At 50.0% G+C, this 19,447-nt stretch overlaps 8 protein-coding genes across 8 annotated transcripts; 7 read left to right on the top strand and 1 right to left on the bottom strand.

Moving 5' to 3' along the window:
- The first annotated feature begins 794 nt into the window (after nucleotides 1-794).
- CC77DRAFT_203017 (hypothetical protein) lies at nucleotides 795-1,250 on the top strand. Its single transcript, XM_018530613.1, has one exon. It carries the CDS (start codon nucleotides 922-924, stop codon nucleotides 1,168-1,170), a length of 249 nt encoding a protein of 82 aa, XP_018384041.1. The 5' UTR covers nucleotides 795-921; the 3' UTR covers nucleotides 1,171-1,250.
- Nucleotides 1,251-2,835, top strand: CC77DRAFT_203013 (hypothetical protein). Its single transcript, XM_018530612.1, has 5 exons — nucleotides 1,251-1,515; nucleotides 1,572-1,847; nucleotides 1,911-2,034; nucleotides 2,097-2,149; nucleotides 2,209-2,835. Exons 1-5 carry the CDS (start codon nucleotides 1,330-1,332, stop codon nucleotides 2,698-2,700), a joined length of 1,131 nt encoding a protein of 376 aa, XP_018384040.1. The 5' UTR covers nucleotides 1,251-1,329; the 3' UTR covers nucleotides 2,701-2,835.
- Nucleotides 2,836-3,415: 580 nt separating this feature from the next.
- Nucleotides 3,416-5,746, top strand: CC77DRAFT_202772 (allantoate transport protein). Its single transcript, XM_018530611.1, has 2 exons — nucleotides 3,416-3,920; nucleotides 3,988-5,746. The coding sequence occupies exons 1-2, from the start codon at nucleotides 3,716-3,718 to the stop codon at nucleotides 5,343-5,345; spliced, it is 1,563 nt and encodes a 520-aa protein (XP_018384039.1). The 5' UTR covers nucleotides 3,416-3,715; the 3' UTR covers nucleotides 5,346-5,746.
- CC77DRAFT_1022168 (SPRY domain-containing protein) lies at nucleotides 5,553-8,005 on the bottom strand. Its single transcript, XM_018525408.1, has 3 exons — nucleotides 7,156-8,005; nucleotides 6,797-7,102; nucleotides 5,553-6,745 (listed from the first exon to the last, which is right to left on the bottom strand). The coding sequence occupies exons 1-3, from the start codon at nucleotides 7,556-7,558 to the stop codon at nucleotides 5,865-5,867; spliced, it is 1,590 nt and encodes a 529-aa protein (XP_018384038.1). The 5' UTR covers nucleotides 7,559-8,005; the 3' UTR covers nucleotides 5,553-5,864.
- Nucleotides 7,723-8,522, top strand: CC77DRAFT_202506 (hypothetical protein). The gene has a single exon (XM_018530609.1). It carries the CDS (start codon nucleotides 7,961-7,963, stop codon nucleotides 8,405-8,407), a length of 447 nt encoding a protein of 148 aa, XP_018384037.1. The 5' UTR covers nucleotides 7,723-7,960; the 3' UTR covers nucleotides 8,408-8,522.
- Nucleotides 8,523-9,150: 628 nt separating this feature from the next.
- On the top strand, nucleotides 9,151-9,633 carry CC77DRAFT_939639 (hypothetical protein; the record flags this gene model as incomplete). The annotated part of the gene is made up of 1 exon (XM_018534683.1): nucleotides 9,151-9,633. A coding segment is annotated over one exon (483 nt), but the record flags the coding sequence as incomplete, so codon positions are not given.
- A 635-nt stretch (nucleotides 9,634-10,268) lies between these two features.
- Nucleotides 10,269-11,873, top strand: CC77DRAFT_993072 (hypothetical protein). The gene is made up of 4 exons (XM_018536398.1): nucleotides 10,269-10,306; nucleotides 10,364-10,623; nucleotides 10,676-11,161; nucleotides 11,216-11,873. The coding sequence occupies exons 3-4, from the start codon at nucleotides 10,757-10,759 to the stop codon at nucleotides 11,705-11,707; spliced, it is 897 nt and encodes a 298-aa protein (XP_018384035.1). The 5' UTR covers nucleotides 10,269-10,306; nucleotides 10,364-10,623; nucleotides 10,676-10,756; the 3' UTR covers nucleotides 11,708-11,873.
- A 1,552-nt stretch (nucleotides 11,874-13,425) lies between these two features.
- On the top strand, nucleotides 13,426-16,371 carry CC77DRAFT_940127 (ARM repeat-containing protein; the record flags this gene model as incomplete). Its single annotated transcript, XM_018534715.1, has 3 exons — nucleotides 13,426-13,527; nucleotides 13,589-16,210; nucleotides 16,270-16,371. 3 exons carry the CDS (start codon nucleotides 13,426-13,428, stop codon nucleotides 16,369-16,371), a joined length of 2,826 nt encoding a protein of 941 aa, XP_018384034.1.
- Between the last annotated feature and the right edge of the window lie 3,076 nt (nucleotides 16,372-19,447).

Below are 19,447 nucleotides of genomic sequence, written 5' to 3'. Positions count from 1 at the left end.
CTGGCTTGCAAATCTTATCCCAACAGGAGCAAATCCTGGTCCCAGTACTTACCCGGCCTCTCGATGTGATCTCCGAGGACAAGTATAAGGCGAGCAGCGAGTATTCCGCATAGTCGGCTGCAGATGTATAATAGAGTACATTTGCTCGTGAGTTTTGGTGGAAAATCATTCTGTTCATTCAGAGGTCTTGTAGCGCTATACCTAGGGTGAGTGACGGCTGCATCTTACAGAAAGCAGGATCGGTAATAGTGAACGCTGGTAGAGCGGCATTGGAAGGATTTAATGATGGTTCGGAGCATCTAGCCAGCCCTGGAAGTTGAGACGCAGTTACGCGCATCACGGCGGGACTAGGTTGTGTAGAAGATTGACTGCGCTCGAGCTTCAAAGCCGTAAGACGGCTCCCGCATCCTGCCAAGGCACACCTCCTTGGTAGTGGGTATGCACGGAGTCCCGGGGTCCATTGTTCCGGTTCCGGTTCCGAATCTGTCTCCACATTGTGCCTAGCTGCGCTTCTTTCCCCCAATGGTTCAACACAGAGAAAGCCTCGTCCTGGATGTCAATCCTTTGAGACAGGACCTCAATCCTACAGTTGATTTCGTATCGAACCACTTACAACGGCGAGTCAGTCTACGTTCCAGCTGCAGTGCTGCACACTCGAATTCAATCCTCGAATACCGGTATTTGCTTCACATGTTAGCAAGGCCCCACATTCTGGCAGGCCTTACAATATGGTGACCAGTCTGTCATCAAGCTGATCATAACTCAGATGCCATACAATCGGCTGATTGCCTTATAACGTATTATCATGTCTCATGATTGGATCTTGTCAGGCTTGACTTGTGGAGATGTATCCATTGCTGAACGAACTTGAATACGATGGTATACTCCTGAAGCTAAACAGGGCACATCTCGTATGTGGAGATGCTTGCAGGTCATACTTTGGTTACGGCTTCTCGAAGACGTCTGTTCCTTGGAATATGCAACTCTGATCAGATGGTTGAGCAAGAAGATCCATGGCTTTGGCTATGGTCAAGGCAGCCTTGTCTAAACCTATCCTTTGTAGCATGCATTCACACTTGGTATTCGTACACTTTGAAACTGCAGGCAATCGTCGATCCTGCAGTTCCAGCCACCACTTCCTCTGGAGGGTCACAAGCGAAACTTTGTTAAGCCATGTCCCGTCTTCCCTCGACAAGCTGTTAATGCAGCCCGTATTGCGTCAGCCACCATGAAAGAGCTGTAAAAGTACAAGAAGTAAGATCGAGACGAGGTGCTTATTTGGGACCCTTTCTCCTCATCAAGTATATCCTTCTTAAAAAGCTCGGCACCATGGCCGATACATCTCCACCTGAAATGACCGCAGAGTTCATTGCTTACAGTAATAGGCCAACACTTTTAGCGCAGGTCGCCCCTATCTATGCAATAGCAGCATTGGTTGTTTTAGGAAGATGTTATGTACGAGCTGTTATTGTCAAGTCGTTTCGATGGGACGATTGGACAATGGTCATGTGTTTGGTGAGCATCTCGGTGCCGAGCGCCTGTGAGAAGATTTACTCATACTTTAGTGTCAGGTATTCGCAACGGTGTGCTTTGCGGCATACGTGACTGAGATCCACTTAGGCGTCGGCAAGCACATCGCTGTAATCACTTCCGACAAACCACGTTATGTACAGCTCCTTAAGTTTCGCCTAGTACACATGACTACCGTCAGTGTCGGAATCGTTCTGGTCAAGGTCTCAGTGTGTCTCTTCCTATTACGTCTGGTCACGAAGAGAGCACAAGTCTGGTTTCTTTGGGGTGTAATCTGCTTCCTGGTTCCTTTTGTTTTGGCAAGTCTGGGAACATTGGTATGTCATATTACCTTCAATGACCAGCTGAAGGATAATGAGCCGCTGATCTACTAAATCTAGATCTTCCAGTGTAATCCGGTCGCAGCTGCGTGGGATATCGACTTGCAACCACCACCTATTGGAACCGGTACTGCGAAATGCTTTAGTGGGGACACTTTCGATGCTATTGGATTGTTCAATGGAAGTAAGTCTCTAACTTCTACAAACGGTTACTTGCAGTTGTATATAAAACTAATGTCTTTGTAGTAGTGAACATCTCTACCGATTTCCTCCTCGCTCTCGCTCCCGTACCTTTGATCGTACGTTCAACCCTTCCAGGCATCTATTCCCATATTAACAATCACACTAACTGAAACAGTGGAAGCTCCAAATGCCACTCCGTACGCGCCTCTCCCTCGTCGCCGTTCTCTCTCTTGGTATATTCGCTGCTGTCGCTGGTATTGTTAGACAGCTTTCCTCCAGTCAGTTTGGCGTCCCAGAACCATACATTTACGACACATATTCTATCTGGAACTTCATCGAGCTCGACATGGGTATGATCGCAGCGTCACTGCCAGCTCTCAAACCACTGTTCAGCTGGTTCCGCGACACTGCCCGAGGCTTGACTGGAAAGTCAAAATCGACAAGTGCAGATGGTTACCAAAGGCAGGTACATCCAGTGGCTGATGATGGCTTCGCCTTGATAGAATATGGATCGAGAGGAGTGGTCAGGGTCACATCACGGCCGAGGGAGCGCATTGACAGATGGGCGTTCGATCGGACGAAGAGCAGTCAAGAAAGCATTTTATCGCGTGATGAGAGGTCTGTGAAAGCAGGCATTATGGTTACAAAGAGCTTGCAGGTAGAGTGATCAAGCTATACTCGAATGACGGAACAAGGGCGACTTTCCATTTCATAATTACGGACCACAAGCGACGTTTTGGATAGCTAGCTGACCTATCAGAGACCAACTGAGTACAGCCTTCAAGCAAAGAACTGCATAATCGAGAGTCCTGCTTCAGCGTCATAACGCCACTGCTCATACCATAAGACGGCTCTGCTCTACTCTTCTACGGCTGTTTACTTACCCGCTACGTACTCCCTACGCTCTCAAACTTAGTTCACAAGAACAAGCATGTTATGTCCCGACAGATAAATTACGGAGGTCCGACACATGGTTTCAGGCGGTTCCGTACTCAAAGATCGTCGCATTTACTCTTGTCTCGTACAAGCCATCTCCTAGAAGGAGATAGTATGTATCCAGCTCGAAATCTGCTGATGGAACAGCGGATTGAGCGAGGCAAGAGACCATTCTACAAAAAGGCAGCTCTGGCTTCCAAAGGTTCGCTTCTAGGGCGCGATCACTTCACTCTCTAATGAAGATAGCGAAAATAGCGCACGTGTGTTGTTCAGAGCGTGTACGACATGAGTACACAAACTTCATATGTGTATGATGATGGTGGGACAGATGTGGTTGGGCAGAGTAAGCGGAAGAAGACGCGACGCTCGTCAAGGAAAGTTTTTCACGATTATGTCATAGACTCACTAAACTTATTCCACATTAGCGTCTATGCTCCGCGCGCGCAGTTCATCCCAACATCCGTCCCCCACGGCATATTAAGCCTAATGCGCCAATCACAAATGTACGCCAAAAGGTGTGCGAGTACTATGCCTAGAATCTTGGGTTGGCCTACGGCCTCGCTTGCAGTTTGCAGTGGTTTGGCATGCTGGAATGGTGTGCCGCTAGCTTTGATGCGGCATCCCGTGGATATCCAAGCCGTGTCTGTATAATGAAGATATGAAATCGTGGAATTCTCTTCTGGTTCCTTTCACCTAGTCATCTAAAGCATTTCTGTGTGGTCCAAATAGTTGGCACGACTCCTAACATGGCAGCTACTCAGCGACATGAGAAGACGACAGCCTCAACTCCTAGTCCTCATCATGACACCGAATCGGGCGCGGCTCCAACGTCAACCGACAAAGACATAGCAATCGACCTCGTCGGCGAACATGCCCAAGATATCGATCCAGAAACCGAAGCAAAAGTGCTCCGAAAGATCGATTTGTTCCTTATCCCCGCCATGATCGTGGGTATGTCCATCATCACCAATCATCAGCCTTGTGCAAGCCAAATATCATCCTAACATACAGCACACAGGATACGGTCTTGTCTACTATGACAAAGCCATTCTCGGTTCCGCCGCCCTCTTCGGCATGACAGCGGACCTTTCCTTGAGCGTCGTTACAAACGCCTCCACAACACCCCCGACAGTCTCTACCACCCGTCTGTCCTGGGCAACATCCCTCTTTTACTTCGGAATGCTAGCAGGCCTATATCCTCTAACCTTTGCCCTCCAGCGCTTCAATTTGGGCCGAATCTTAGGCGCTGTTGTACTCCTCTGGTCACTAATCTGTATGTTGACAGCTACCGTAACCACCCACGAGGGCTTGTTTGCGCAGCGATTCTTCCTCGGTTTCGTGGAAAGCATCATACCCACCGGTTTCATGACAATCATATCGTCTTACTACACTCAACGCGAGCAATCCATTCGACAATCTTGGTGGTTCAGCTCAACAGGCCTATTTACCATCATCGGTGGCGCACTAAACTACGGGTTCGCACAGATAACCTCCGGCTCCCTACGACGCTGGCAATACATCTACCTCCTCGCCGGCTGTCTGACATTCCTCTTTGGCATTTGGTGTTTCTTCATCCCAAACTCCTGTGCAGAAGCTTGGTTTCTCACCCCTCACGAACGCGTCGTTGCTGTTGAACGGCTCCGAAAGGGAGCCACAGGCGTCCGCTGCCAGAAAATTAAAACGTATCAACTCCGCGAAGCAGCCACAGATGTCAAGTTCTATCTCATCTTTCTTCTGATGGCCTCTGCATATACCGTCAATGGCGCCGTCTCTGGTTTCGGTCCGCTCATTGTGAACACGTTCGGTTGGTCGACCCTTGCATCTATACTCTGGCAGTTTCCGCTCGGACTCATCTGTCTCGTTACAATACTACTTTGTGGTTACTTGTCCTCGCGAATACCTAATATCCGTCTTATCCTCCTGATCTTGCACTGTCTCCCCGTCATCGCGGGATGCGCCATGATCTGGAAGAGCGAGTGGACGTACCATGCGGCCACACCCGTCGCTGGATACAGCATTATTGGCACGTTCGGCGCGGTTGTCAGCCAGACCATCGTTGTGGCCATGGCGAATGTGAGCGGAGCAACGAAGAAGAGTGCGATGGCTGGTACGGTGTTTGTTGCATATTGTGTGGGGAACATTGTAGGCCCGTTGTTGATCAGAAGCCAGGAGAAAGGGAAGCACTACCCTAGATTGTGGACAGGTTTGATCATCTGCTATTGTATCACAATCACCTCCGCTGTAGCGCTCTACGCTGTTCTTGCAAGGGAGAACAAGAAGCGAGACGCTCTGGCCGTGGATGAAGAAGAGAGGGACAAACTTGCTTTTATGGATTTGACGGACAAGGAGAACATGTATTTCAGGTACGTTTTGTAAAGTGTTTCTGGCTCTATTCTGTTGGACCAATAGGGTCCTTGTCGGAGCAATTCAATTCGCGGTCAACTGTATGAACATGAGAATGTATGTATATTGATAGGAGTTCGTCCATCTTACTACTACAAACTAGTTCAGGCGATCCAGAAGCCTGCTCAATTTGGGACTTCGCTCAAGCGTACGTCACTCGCATACTTCAACGCAAACCTCCACCAATCTATAAGAAACGCCAGCAACAACTTGTTCGTTTGCTCTCGTTCGTAAACCCCCCAGCAGTATAAACAAGAAAAAAGTAACAATGTTCGCTTCCAGAACGCCGTTTGGCTCGGACCCCTCAAAAGGTCGAGCAACTCCAAAGTATGTGCTTACTTCTTTGCCCCTCGCCGTATGGGGTCGTCACATTTCTCGGAACCCAATCCTGACAAGTAAGAAAAAAAAGCTGAACGATAGGGTATAGTTGAAAGAGATACCGTATGAGGCTAGAAAAAAACAATACAAAGGAGAACAATGACTTCGATTCAATCATCTCGGTCCTCTCGGTCGTGGTCGGACGCCGGCTTCAGTCGCACTGCGTACTCGAATAGTTGGTCGGCTGATCCCTGGTGTATCAGCCATAGCAGCGTCGTAGCTAGGTACTTCGGGACTAGCTGAGCCAGACCGTTGCAGAAGCGGTGCTCGCTCATCCCAGTTGTATCCGTCTTGGTGATCGATTGTGTTTCGCAGACTAGGCGAGCCAACGGGGCTGCTATATTCGGGGGGAAGTTCGCCAGGTTGTAAAAGCCCAAGACCTTGACCTTGGTTTACCGGAATAGTTGTAGTATGATCATCGCTGGGTCCTTCGCCGGCAGTATCTTCGTTTGAATCCACAAGACTCAGTGCCGCTAATGAGATGTCTGTGGGACTGCGCTGTGGCCCTGGGCTTGTCGGGACCTGTCTTCCAAGACGCATTTGCTGGCTGCTAGACCGTCCGTGTCCGTAACCCGCTTGGATGTAACTTCCGGCCATGCCTTCTCTTATACCCTCGCGACCAGAGTCCAGAAGAATCGATCCTTGTTCGCTGCCGTATGGTGGAGGAGGAGCCAGACTACCGGTTTGCGGGGCTAGACCCCACTTCTTGACGTTGGCCTCAATGAAGACGAAGCCCATTTGGCCAAAGTTGACGTGCACTTGGCAAGGACCGTTTGCGCCTACGGTGGGGAAGAAGTTCTGAGTTTTGAGACCGTGAGCGACGTCGTCGAGTTTCTTGCCGTTTCGTGTGAAGAAGAGGGTTCCAGTTCGGGGTCGGTAGCCAACTCCAATGACATCTCCTTGGACGTAAGAGGGGCCATAGGCGGATGGGTGGAAGGGCTGGTTGTATCGGCGGTTTCCGTTGGACATGTATGATATCGAGGCTTTGTGGTACCCTAGTAAATGTTAGTAGGTGAAAAAAGTGTTCGCGGTAGTAATATACATACCTGGTAATCTGAACAACGGGTAGGGCTTTGTTGTGACGCCTATCGCAATGCTGGTGTTTTCGGGCTTCTCGTAAACCTTGGCTTCCCAATAGTAGACTTCATTTTGTTTCGGTATCGGGAGATTGCTCTGAACACTGCACTCAGAATCGAAGAACTCGATCTCAGTTCGGCCTTCGACGAAGCAGTTGGCGATCTCAAGTTCGGGCTCAAACTCCCAAGCAGACACGCCCTTCTCTTGTATGGCCAGGAATTGCGAAAGAGATATATCGGTCTGGACGGATTCGGGTGGGTTTGCTTGCACAAAAGCTGCAGGGATTAGCCAATGCTTCCTTCAACTGAAAATACTCTGGATGACATACCCTTCGCTCTCATGTACTCTGTTCTCTGCAGATCGTCCATATCCTCTAGCGCCTCGGCCTCCTCCTTGGCAAATTGCTGTTCGTCGTCATACTCACCAGGCCGCGTTATCCGGTCGAGGAAGATGCGTCCCTGGTTGGTGTACCGGAAGTAGTAAACAATGGCGGCGATGATAAGACATACTCCCGCAGCGGCCAGCACGGAGAATATGCCTATCATGATGCCCTTGGCCGTCGAGCCGAGGTTGTTGTTGTATCTCGATAACCGCACGTCATCGAGGTGTGAGGCCTGGTGGAATCCGGTGAAGACGGTAGGGTGCGCGGCGGGCGCATTGTGGCTGGAGTAGTAGGACCTCGAGAGCGTCGTTGGCGGCGAGCCCGGTTGCAGCGGTTCTTGGGGCAGCATTGTGAAGTGCTGTGTGAAGGCAGCCGTCACTGGGAGGCAGTGGGACGTTTGCGACTTGGCGGATGAGGTTGCGATGGGCGCGGCTGCGCTCGTGCCGGGATGAAGTCGCCCGGTGGAGTCGTTAGGTAGGCCAGTGGGGGCCGGTTACCACTCGATGAAGTGTCGCGGCCGAGGGCAGTGTTAGCGACACAGCAGCGACGCGATGGGACGTGGTGAAAGTGCGAATGGCCGTCGGCAACAGCGCGATGTCGCTGGAGAGGGTGAAGGAAAGGCGTCGAAGTGTGTGTGTGATGATGTATTGGCGTGAGGGTGAGATCGGCGTGAGACGTCAAGTGCCTGACGCAGCTTGGCTTGGGATCGCGCGGCTGCTTTGCCACCTCCGCCTGCACACGACCCTCTGGGATGCCCGTCCTGGATTCTGCCGATCTATCCGTTACAGCTTGGCTACGAAACACGACACTTTCCAAAATCAACCTGTTCCCAAGTCTCCGCCGCGTCTCCTTAGTATCAGGGACTGCGCTGCTGCTAGCAGTAGCCGTCTCGAGCCGGCACCCTCAACCATCGACACCCTCGCGCGACAGTCCAGACCGCGACACCAACAGGCACTTGCATGGCCACGACAGCACGCGTATGCACATTACTTCTAGAGCCCGCTGCAGCTACAGCTCGTCTTTTACGACAACACAGCAGCATACTCCACACCGAGCCCACGGTATTTCAAATTCGACTTGCTCGTCACAAGCAAATATATCGCTAGTCCAGACATGCTACAAGAGGCATGGCCCAAATTTAGCCCTTAACCGCGATTGCTTTTGTTCCAGGGCGGGGAAACCTGGCTTCGCTCCCTGAGGCATTGCCCACTCGTTACCGCATGTCGTACAGTCCTGAAACACCAACATCGCAGAGCCGCCCTCAGAGGCGCTTCATCAGGTACTGTCTGTGCCTAACAAGAGTAAGTCCTTAGAACATGCAGCTTCGTCTGGTACCCCACCAAAGCATTGAAACTTCTTTCAACCTCAGCGCGATGCAATGGGGGTTGGGAACTCGCTGCTCATCCCGTCTCGGCGCGGGTCTGGACTACTAAGTGACCATCATGACGTCGACATCCGGTATCCATGTAGAAATTGATTGCGCCCAATAGTCGATTGTCTTAAGTCTCGAGATAACATCTTGAGCCCATAGACAGACGCCAGCACTGTCACATTTAGCAGTCTCATTGACTAGGCCAAATGCGCTTTCGCTAGCAGCATATGCCTTTACTGCCATGTGGTGCGCAGTACCATAGCTACTTTCTCATGCATCTCAATACCTCTTCGATATCACTATAGCCTCCAGTCAACCGAATTGTTGCACTTTGATCTGTAGCATGACCAGTGATAATCCGTTAAGACTCCAGAAAGGGTAGGTAGCCAGCTGTACTTGCGTACTGATGTTTAGAAGGATGCCAAGCGGTCTCCAGCTTCAGCCTCAGCCTTGAGCGCTTACTTGGTCTTCAACCCCATACATCTTTCTACCTGCTATTCTTTCTCGTCTCATTTGGGATTCTCCAGCCTTATTGTATCAACCCGTTTTCCTGGTCCGGACTTTCCACTATGCGCCTTCTGCAACGCAACGAGGGTGGAGAGTTCAGTCTCACAGGATTCGTTGATGGGAACATTCCGCCTTATGCCATCTTGTCCCATGTGTGGGACGACGAAGAAGTCACACTTGAAGACATAATGAACGGCACAGGGAAAGACAAGAAAGGCTACAGGAAACTTATATTCTGTGCGAACCAGGCTGCCAAAGATGGCCTTCGTTACTTCTGGATAGATGCCTGCTGTATTGACCAGTCAAACATGGCAGATAAGGAGAAGTCAATCTCTTCTATGAGTGCTTGGTATAGCAACGCTACTCATTGCTACGTGTATCTTTCCGACGTGGCGGCCGGCACTCAATTGAAGCAAAGCAGATTGTTCACACGAGGATCGACGCTTCAAAAAGAAGTCATTGCTCCTGCTTCAGTGAAGTTCTTCTCCAGAGAGGGCCAATACATTGGTGATACAACTTCGTTGCGACAGATAATCGACGACATGCACAACACCTCCACTGGCGCCAGAGTGTCAGCAGCACTAGACCTGGATTCTGATGATGGAAGCGATATCGACAGCGTTTTCTCCGACAGCGCATCGTCCGTCTCTTCCGCATCAACTACCAGCCTAAACCCTGTTCAAACCTTTGGAATTCATGAGGTCTCACGAGCACTTTTGAGCGAAGAAACATTGAAAGCTACGTACACCCTAGCCATCTCTAGTGTCGACAGAAGGAAGGCACGTTTGCATATTCGAGGCTTCCTCAGGGACTATGGTGGAGATCTATTGAGAGAAGCTTCCGACAGCGGTCTTGCAATCCAGGCTGCCAAGTTCGTACGTGAATTGGCGGGTCGCATAACCGATGAGATCATTTGGAGCATAACCGAGTCTGCCGAAGTACCGAAATCACTAAATGGCAAAGCAGAGAAGCAAGATCTGGAAAACTGGCTCTCAACCATTCAGGGCAACATTTGCGTCGAAGAACGGATTCAACCAAGTTTGGAAGCAGATGGCGATGAGTCGTCTGATGAAGAGCTTAACGATGACCTATCGTTCCCTCATATTGATTTAGTGAAAGATTTCCTTATCAACTCTGAGGCCTTCCAACGACTCGTACTGGCAATGCAGACTTGGTTGAAGATCGATGGGGTTGATCGAAAGAACATAGTCGGATCAGGTACGGACACACCAAACCAGACCGATAGAATGGTCATGACTGAAGGAGTACCGAGAGACACAATAGCTTCCATCGAAGATCAAGATCAAACTGGCTCAAGAAATCAAGCACTTCCTGCGGTGATCGATGTCCATCAGCAGCAGGATGCAGTACAACAACAGGCACGAAGAATTCGATCTCGACAACATGGTGGTAGCTTTAGGGACATATTTTCTAGTCTCTTAAACTTCTGGGGTGTTGCTTTTTATCTGTATGATATCGTGGAGCTCTTCATTCCTCATGTTCCTCAGGGATACAGGAGACTGCGTTGGCGTTGTGTAAGCTCTCGTACTCTTTCTTCTTGACTCATCACGCTTACTGACATTTAAGTCCTGCAACACTATCCTCTGGGGTGATTTCCCTGTCGAAGATACCGCTGCCTTCGATCAACTTAAACGGCAGTTGTCCTGTATGCGAGACCCCCTCGTTCGACATGCACCTACGAGTGGTACATCGACAACGCAAACGACCAGAGTTTCTGGCTCTGGAGCTACTGGATCCGTTCCGTCGACACAAATATCTTCAGCTGGTCCACCTTCAGGCCTTGCTAATACACCACGTGCTGACAACGACCAAAATATCGTGAGTTCCATGGCTTCCAGATCAGACTATGTAGTGGAGATCACCTCACCATTCAAGTATTTTGAAGTTTGCGTGAGTACGGGAAACCATGCTATCGATCATCATGAGGTCGATATTTCACGCATCAGTTCGGACAACGAGCTATTTGAGATGATATGGGACAAATACAATATCAGTCGCGGTATCGGTCTGCGGCGACTTTTCCTGCGGCCTAGCGACGTGAACTTTGTTATGGTAAGAGCTCACACATTTCCCTGATGTAGGACATTCATACTGAAGCTCTTGTAGTTCTCCGTCAGTCAGCGCAACCAGTACGGAGCTGGTATCCACAAGAAGCCCGATGAGTTCCCACCACAAGAGGAACTGGACGAAAAGCGCTACCACTACCTTTGCCCTCGAATCAGGATGCCGGTCAACGTCTTTCTTCACTATCTGCATCGAGCGAGATGGAACATATGGGGCGAGCATATGGAAAATATCTGGCTCCAACGTCTACCCAAGAAGCTCGATAGGGATTTGATCGCCGAGGCCCAGCAGGCGAAGGGTAATGCGCCTGCGAACGAAGACCTTGCGTTCGGATGGGGAGTACACATCATTGAAGGTCCAAATCACGCTGTACTTGGTCTTCTACTAGCTATCGGAGTAGCTGTCGCTTTTGTTGTCTCCGGAATGATCGTGGGGTTTGCGAAAACACAAGAGCAAGGCTTTGGAGTCGGGAATTTTCTTCTTGCAATCCTTGCTAGTACTATGACTGCTGTATACTTTCAGCTTCAGGATTGAAGAATGACATGTACCGTGCGATTTGTTTGTGTTGCAAAGAGCCCATCGTCTTGCATTGGCAAGAGGATCAGTACTGCACTAACCAGAGGCTGCTAGTACCCTCAGTTTCTCTGTAGGAATCATCGTTTTCCTGCGAGAGGGATTCAATGAGGATGTTTCCACCGGCTGCAAAATTTATTCCATAATCTTTTCATTGGTATCACACGATGCTGATGGCAAGTGAACAATGGTACACAAGGTAGTAAGTGTAACCTGATATCGACGTTTCCATAGTACCATGCAGTCTAAGACGGCGGGTATCAGGCCATACATGTGCTTAGTAGAGCCCGGAAGGATTTGGACTGCGAGAAGCGTCGGAAGCAGGTCCAACTGTGGAACCATCACGGCATGAGAGCCTCATGTGTTAATGTCATGTTACACGCGGATTACGCAAGCAGCCCGATGAACGACCAATCTTCTTTACTGTCAACACCGTGTCTCTTTGATAATGGGTCGAACTGCATCACAACATGACGTCCGTTATCTTTGCCATCTGGCTATGACAAGTCACTCGCTATTCGACACTGTTTCGGGAGATCCACCGTGATTGAAGCCCCTTGGCAAGTAGGAGTGCATCCTGCAGATGTCCCATGTGTTGCGTGTTTGATCGAACTGGCTGGGCGCTGATACTCTCGACAAAACTCATTCTTCGTGTTAGGACTGCCTCCACGAGGTCTTTCTCGATGTAGCTCTTCACCGGGGTGGGTTTCCATACATGGAAGCGGTGGAGGAGAAGTGTGTGAGACAAACAGGAAAGAGTAGCTGCGATACACGTGTTTACTCGAAACATCTCACATGACTTATAAAGGAGTTGCCCAGACGTCATTTCTCGAATGAAGCGATACCGGACGGCGTCATCTCAAGTAGGAGCACGATGCAGGTGCTGCAGCACGACGTGTGCGAGAAGCACCGAGTTGTGCAACAGGCGGCTGATGACAGGTGCTATCTAGAACTCCCAGGCTGTCTCGACCATATATGCACCGTATGATCGACGAGGCGCCATGATGATGGCGACTTTGTTTGTTCGTGGGGGGGAAGAGCTGGAACATGCGATCTATTGCACAAGTCTTGCAGTCACCTTGTCGCCCTTTTCTAGCGAGCCAACCGGGCTGGGGACGTCGCAAACAGGCAGGTCGCCCCAGCAGACGCGCACTCGCAAATACCTAGACTTGGCCGACTCTATACCGCCCTCGTCTTCGCCTTAACAAAGGCTGACTGCGCTTCTATCCTCGACTCAGTCGCACGGCAGCAACTTCTTCCTAGCTGCTCACCGCCCGCCGCGCATAATTGGGTCGCAAGCAGAACCCACTGCAACGACCCGGCCCCCGCGTCAATTACGAGCAAACTACACCACACGCAAAATATTGCAGCGCAAGAATTTATTCCTAGGACGGATCAAAAACATGTTCGTCGCCTTGTAACCCACCCTGTTATCCGCTTCGCACGCGAAAGGCTGGTGAGCGCTGCCCCTCATTGTTAATTCGTCCATGGCTTTCCCCAGCAGAGCTAACCATGAAGCGTACCAGCAGAACGAGCTTAAGTCGCCAGGGTCTACTCTTTTTTCTGCCTGCCTTACCTCCGCAGCGCAGCCCTGATTTTCCCTTCATACCCATTTCTAGGGTTGCTAGTCAACTCCCCTTTACACCTTCCCCGCACTGCGAAGCAAACCACACTCCAATATGGCGTGGCAACCCCAAGAAGAGCCCCTGCGGCAGCTGGCGCAGTGTCTGAGGGACTCACTCAGTGGCCATGATCCGAATGCGCGAAAGAATGCCGGCGAGGTTAGTTTGCTCTTGCTACACACCCTATCGCCATATTGTGCTGACCGCGACGACTGCATAGATGCTCAAGTCCGCCCAAACTTCACCCGATATCGACAAGTACCTCGCATACATCTTCTCCAGCAGCCAGCCCCCGCCGGTCGTAAACATGGACGCCGCCCAGTACTTCCAGACGCGAGCTGCGGCTGCCGTTATGCTCAAGAACGACGTAAAGACCACGTACAAATCGATGCCCGACTCGACCAAGGACTACATACGATCCGTGATACTTATGGGACTGTCGGATTCTACCTCACAAATACGGGGCTATGCCGGAAATGTCATAACGGAGATTGTGCGACAGGGCACCATCATGGGATGGCCTCAGATTCTGTCAGAGCTGGTCGGTATGGTTAGCAACGCGGACGGCAATTCCTCGACACAGGCACAAGAAGGCGCCATGGGTGCTCTGCTGAAGATCTGTGAGGATAACAGGAAGGCGTTGGATCGCGAATACCAGGGACAAAAGCCCCTCAACTTCATATTCCCGAAGCTACTCGAGCTCACCACAAGTCCCCAGCCTCGGGTACGCGCCGACGCATTGGCCGCTATCAACGTATTCGTCCCAGAGAAGCCTCAGGCTGTTGTCGCGAACATCGACACGCTACTAAATCAACTTTTCAAATTGGCCGCCGACCCCAGTGAAGACGTGCGGAAACACGTCTGCCGCACCTTTGTCCACATCGCCGATATTGCCCCTCAGATGATCATACCACATATGAGCGGTTTGGTCGATTTTATGGTGGCACAGCAACGCACGGAGAACAACGCGGATTTGGCTCTGGATGCAGCAGAATTCTGGCTGTGCGCCAGCGAAGACGAGAACATGCGGGACCACCTCGGCCCATATCTGGCTAAGATAATACCTGTTCTGTTATCGAGCATGGTGTACAGCGAGGACGAGATTCTGCGTCTGGAGGGTGAAGAGGAAGATTATGAAGTCGACGACAGGGAACAAGATATCAAGCCCACTTTCGCATCAAACAAGGCCGCAAGACTTACCACTAACGCGAACGGCGAGACAGTCCCAGTCTCCAATGGAACACCCGGAGCCTCAGCAGATGATGACGATTTGAGTGAGGGCGAGATTGACGATTTCGACGACGACGATGAATTTGGTGATCCCGAAGAGCAGTGGAATTTGCGAAAGTGCTCCGCTGCAGCCCTTGATGTCCTCGCATCAGTCTTCCACGAAGCTGTGTTCCAGGCGACCCTTCCATACTTGACAGATAACCTCAACCATGCAGAGTGGCCCAACCGGGAGTCTGCGGTTCTGGCTCTTGGCGCAATTGCGGATGGCTGCATGTCGGTCGTTGAGCCGCACCTTCCTATGCTCACTCCTTTCCTCATAACTCTACTGAATGACCCAAAGCCTGTCGTTCGCCAAATCACCTGTTGGACACTTGGACGTTACTCGGGATGGGCGGCACATCTCGACGCTGCTGGCAAGAAACAATTCTTCGAGCCAGTCATGGAAGGCATCTTGATGAAGATGCTCGACAGAAACAAACGCGTTCAGGAAGCTGCGGCATCGGCCTTTGCAAATCTCGAAGAAAAGGCCAACACTGAGCTCGAAGATTACTGTGGCGTCATCGTTCAGCAATTCGTGCAGTGCTTTTCCATGTACAAGGACCGTAACATGTTCATCCTCTATGACTGTGTTCAGACGCTCGCTGAGCACGTGGGACCTAAGCTATCAGAAGACAAACTCGTCCAAACACTCATGCCTGCACTTCTTCAACGATGGAACAAGGTGTCCGACCAGTCAAGAGAAATGTTCCCATTACTGGAATGTCTCTCATATGTGGCCACAGCTCTTGGACACACATTCGCGCCATATGCAGCTGGAATCTTTGCTAGATGCATGAAGATCATTCACCGCAATCTCGAAGAAGGCGTCATGGCAGCTGAGATTAACGGTTTCGAGCCTCCAGACAAAGACTTCTTGGTGACAAGCTTGGACTTGCTCAGCGCAATCATCCAAGCTCTGAGCTCCCAGGACAGCGCCACACTGGTTTCACAAGCATCTAACTTCTTCGAGCTACTAGTCATCTGCATGAGGGATCAGAACAATGACGTGCGGCAATCTGCCTATGCGCTCCTTGGAGACTGCGCCATTTACGTCTTTCAACAACTCAAGCCTCATCTACAACCCATCATCAAGACTCTTATTACACAGCTGGAAGTTTCTCAGATAGATTCCTCTGGCCTGGATACTGGATACTCAGTCATTAACAATGCCTGCTGGTCCGTTGGCGAGATTGCCATGTGCGAGGGAGAAGGCATGCAACCATACGTCGGGGAACTGCTACAAAAGCTGGGTAGCATCCTATTTGACGAGCGGGTTCCGGAGTCTCTGAACGAGAACGCAGCCATCGCCTTGGGTCGCCTAGGTCTTGGATGTGCGCCCTTACTCGCTCCACATCTTGCTCAAATCGCTCCTCCTTTCCTCCGTGCTATCAGGAAAGTACAATGGACGGACGAGAAATGCCATGCCCTCACTGGCTTCATGTTAATTGTGTTGGCCAACCCTGGCGCTATGGAGCAATCACTTCTTGAGTTCTTCAACGACATGTCGATGGCCGATCGAAATGTTGTAAGGGGTCCTACTGCCGGAGTACAGGTCTATGAGACTTTCCAAAAGGTAAGACTATGCCCATGCTTGATACCATCACGCGCATCCAGCTAACACTTCGAAAAAAGGTCATTCAAACATACAAGGGCATGATCGGCGATTTCGACGCCTTCCTCGGAGGTCTCCCTGCCGAACAACAAGCGCGCTTCCGCGATTTGTACTCCGTTTAAAGGAACGAAAAAGTATCAAACTCCAATCATGATTACGTGTGTGGCTACTGCGGGCGTTGAATAAGGATATGTCTGGTTAGAGGAAGAGATGGAAATACCAACAGGCGCGCTCACATTCCCATCACCTAGCGAGGATGTGTGTGACCCTGATATGAGGAGGATATGGAATAGTGCTAGCATTTTCGGCAATAGGGGGCGGCATTTATATATAGAACATGTGTTTTTCTCCAGCGAGCGCAGCTTTGAATTTCACCACGAGTAAGAGACGATGATACGTATGAACATTGCAAAGGCGTTTTTTTGTCAATCAATCCATAGTATAGTAGGTAGCGTAGCTTAGTTTAGTTTCAGTTTCCATTCCTCCTACACTCCCCATCCATGGAGCAGGTACGATGAATAGCATTCCAGCGTTTGTTCTTGCGTCAAGTATACTCGTGCTATGTTTCTGACTGCCTAGTATTGGCTCAACAAGAGACTAAGCAAGCCCGATACCACGAAGATTAAGATTGAGGCAGCGGGATACGCCATCGACGCGCCAACAAATATCCCTCAGTTACCATTTCCTCGCGACTGCTACTGTACACCTCACGGCCACGTCCCTGACAATGATGAGTATTACCAACTATAATCTTAGGCCTGGTTCTCCCTTCAATATTACTTCAATTCAGTCCTCCACCTCATCATGAAAATGCCCCCGTGGACTTTCTTCAATCCACAGCGGTAATAATTGGAGTTAAACTTACCAATGTTGGTGAGGTTCTATTGAACAAATACTTGATGCCTTTGGCACCTTATTTTAGGTGCGTCTGAATGATTGCCTCTCGGTTGTCATTTATACCAACCTTCATGTATGCGCGTTTTGTAGGAAGTGTCGATTCAGTATTGTTCCTGGATATTGGAACAGCACAGATATGCATTCTCGTGCCATGTACGTCGATTGAAGGAACAGAGTCAGACAAGGTGTTCACTCTGTTAAATAGGCTTTTTTCTTCTTGCTTGTGAGTCCGGTTCTCTGTTCTTAGAAATCCTCACGTTCTCGAGGTCTCGTTTCGAGAGGTTCTTCTTCAAGGCTCAGGGATATCATAATATATGAGCTGAGGTATTGCACAAGCATCTGCGCTCATCTGAGTATACACAGCGAGCTAGCAGGATTAAGCGTAGTATCGCAACAAGATGCATCCATATCGTATCGCTCATGCTCGTTCTGATGGAAGAGATCTTGAGTAAAAGGACGGAATCATCTTGTCGTTACTGTCTCTCACTCGGTGAGTGGACTGACCGATGGTTGAGACCAGCCGTCGATAATTCCGAAGAACACTGTTACAATGCGTCGATGAATACATGCTCTTCAGTATCAATATAAGGATATGGAAGAAGCAGGTTTGGTCTCTAGGCTGATGAGTGCAAAAAGCCAACAAGGTACTTTCCTTCGGAAACTTGGGGCGAGCCACATCCCTCGAGGAAATCCTGCTTCTGGCAGTGATCATGACATAACCGTCCCAACCCATCCCTACCCAGTACATCCCGTATCCGCTCCAAGCGCTCGGTACTGCCGATGAAACCAATGTCACCAACGAACGGGATACCGGCAGCATGTAACGTTGCCGTGACCTGAAACAAAGCCGAACATTCAGCTCCGACCGAGGTGATGAGCTCATGGAGAATTGACAAATTTTCCCATGCTTTACGACTCAGTATACCCAGCGTCGATCGTGTGGGGATCAATCTATTTATCGAAGGATGTCCGTCCGAAGTCGATTATTTGCCAGATTCGCAATATTACGGCCGCTCCGAACGTTTCATGTTACGGGTCGAATTGCACACAATGTTGGCACGATGCGATGAAACATAAGTGTTGTCATGATACGTCAGTGGCTATACATGTAGTATTGACTTGCAAATGCTTTAAACTTATTAGGGTGATTGATAATTGTATAGTTTAGGTAGCCTGCATAGTCGCTTTTGTGCGACAATATATTGGCAATATGAAGGATTAAGGTTGGGATATACGATCATCACTATGGTGTATGTACTGTAGATGATGTTTTGTGATGTGCGTTCGGCCAGGAGTGGAGAAAGACCCCAATGGTCGGAGCAATTCACACAGTGCACGTAACGGCCCGTGATGAGCGGAGAGTATGTGTATTTCCTTGTGTCGCCTGCCACACTTGCCGATAGAGTCGCTTCCGCGCCAATGATAGGGCAGGGTGCGACGCTTTTTATAGCTCTTTGCCGACGGGTGGAGAAGAATGCTTTGCAAGGTGGTGCAGACAGAAAGTGTGGCTTGCAGATAGCGGGAGTAGGTGTATTGCGCGCTGAAAATCGCATTGTTAAACATGCATTTCGGCTGATGTGTATTGCTATCGTGTGACTGACTGTATGGTGTCGCAAGATGAAGCCTCTTCAGACTTCATAAAAATATGCATAGAGAACATTTGTATGTTCTGTTGTGGTCAATGGATTTGTTAGCGCGCAACTGTCTTAGTGTACGCTCAAAAGACCGATAGTCGTCGGAAAAGACCGAAAGCACGATGAAGAGATGCGAGTGGAGAGGTGTCTTGTTAACCCTAGTCGCAGAACCCCAGAGAAAACATGGCTGCATGGGTAGCCCTCGATGCGTGTCGGCTGCAAAGTTCCCAGGGTAAAAAGACCTTAATCCTAAGAATAGCTCCTCTCGATCTATGCCAACCAAACACCAGCTCGACGTAGTCATGTGGCTTTACTCAGACTAGCCTGCGAATACACATTTTGTGGCATGAACCTGCTTTGGAACAGTCCGCCATGTCATTTAGCAAAGTTTTAGCCTCGGTGGTCGCAGACGAGTTGGTGATTGGTGCAGCAGTGTTACCACTGGTTCCTTTCTTAGAACTCGTATCTCGTGGCAGCTACTTTCTGCTCCACCACGGCAACGAACGTGGGCAGAACGTCATAGTTCCCAGTCCTGTACTGAGCATGTCGGTGACGAAGTTTGAGAGACATTGTTACAGCAGCTGCGATTGATGCCACGCAGCATGCCGTGATCAGGCGTCCACAAGCAAGGTCGCGTAATTACTGCACAGGCTGGTGGTTCCCGCAA

This window comes from Alternaria alternata, assembly GCF_001642055.1.
Source record: "Alternaria alternata strain SRC1lrK2f unplaced genomic scaffold CC77scaffold_15, whole genome shotgun sequence".
NCBI lineage: Eukaryota > Fungi > Ascomycota > Dothideomycetes > Pleosporales > Pleosporaceae > Alternaria > Alternaria alternata.
The sequence above is the reverse complement of the archived record's forward strand: the minus strand, read 5'-3'. Positions and strand labels throughout refer to the sequence as shown.

Coding starts and splice junctions, on each gene's coding strand:
- CC77DRAFT_203017 (XM_018530613.1), top strand. CDS start 922: ATGCTTGCAGGTCATACTTTGGTTACGGCTTCTCGAAGACGTCTGTTC.
- CC77DRAFT_203013 (XM_018530612.1), top strand. CDS start 1,330: ATGGCCGATACATCTCCACCTGAAATGACCGCAGAGTTCATTGCTTAC. Junction 1,516..1,571: donor GGACAATGGTCATGTGTTTG/GTGAGCATCTCG, acceptor CTTTAGTGTCAG/GTATTCGCAACGGTGTGCTT. Junction 1,848..1,910: donor TGGCAAGTCTGGGAACATTG/GTATGTCATATT, acceptor TACTAAATCTAG/ATCTTCCAGTGTAATCCGGT.
- CC77DRAFT_202772 (XM_018530611.1), top strand. CDS start 3,716: ATGGCAGCTACTCAGCGACATGAGAAGACGACAGCCTCAACTCCTAGT. Junction 3,921..3,987: donor TATCCCCGCCATGATCGTGG/GTATGTCCATCA, acceptor TACAGCACACAG/GATACGGTCTTGTCTACTAT.
- CC77DRAFT_1022168 (XM_018525408.1), bottom strand. CDS start 7,558: ATGCTGCCCCAAGAACCGCTGCAACCGGGCTCGCCGCCAACGACGCTC. Junction 7,103..7,155: donor AGAGTACATGAGAGCGAAGG/GTATGTCATCCA, acceptor TAATCCCTGCAG/CTTTTGTGCAAGCAAACCCA. Junction 6,746..6,796: donor CCCGTTGTTCAGATTACCAG/GTATGTATATTA, acceptor AACATTTACTAG/GGTACCACAAAGCCTCGATA.
- CC77DRAFT_202506 (XM_018530609.1), top strand. CDS start 7,961: ATGCCCGTCCTGGATTCTGCCGATCTATCCGTTACAGCTTGGCTACGA.
- CC77DRAFT_993072 (XM_018536398.1), top strand. CDS start 10,757: ATGCGAGACCCCCTCGTTCGACATGCACCTACGAGTGGTACATCGACA. Junction 11,162..11,215: donor GCGACGTGAACTTTGTTATG/GTAAGAGCTCAC, acceptor AAGCTCTTGTAG/TTCTCCGTCAGTCAGCGCAA.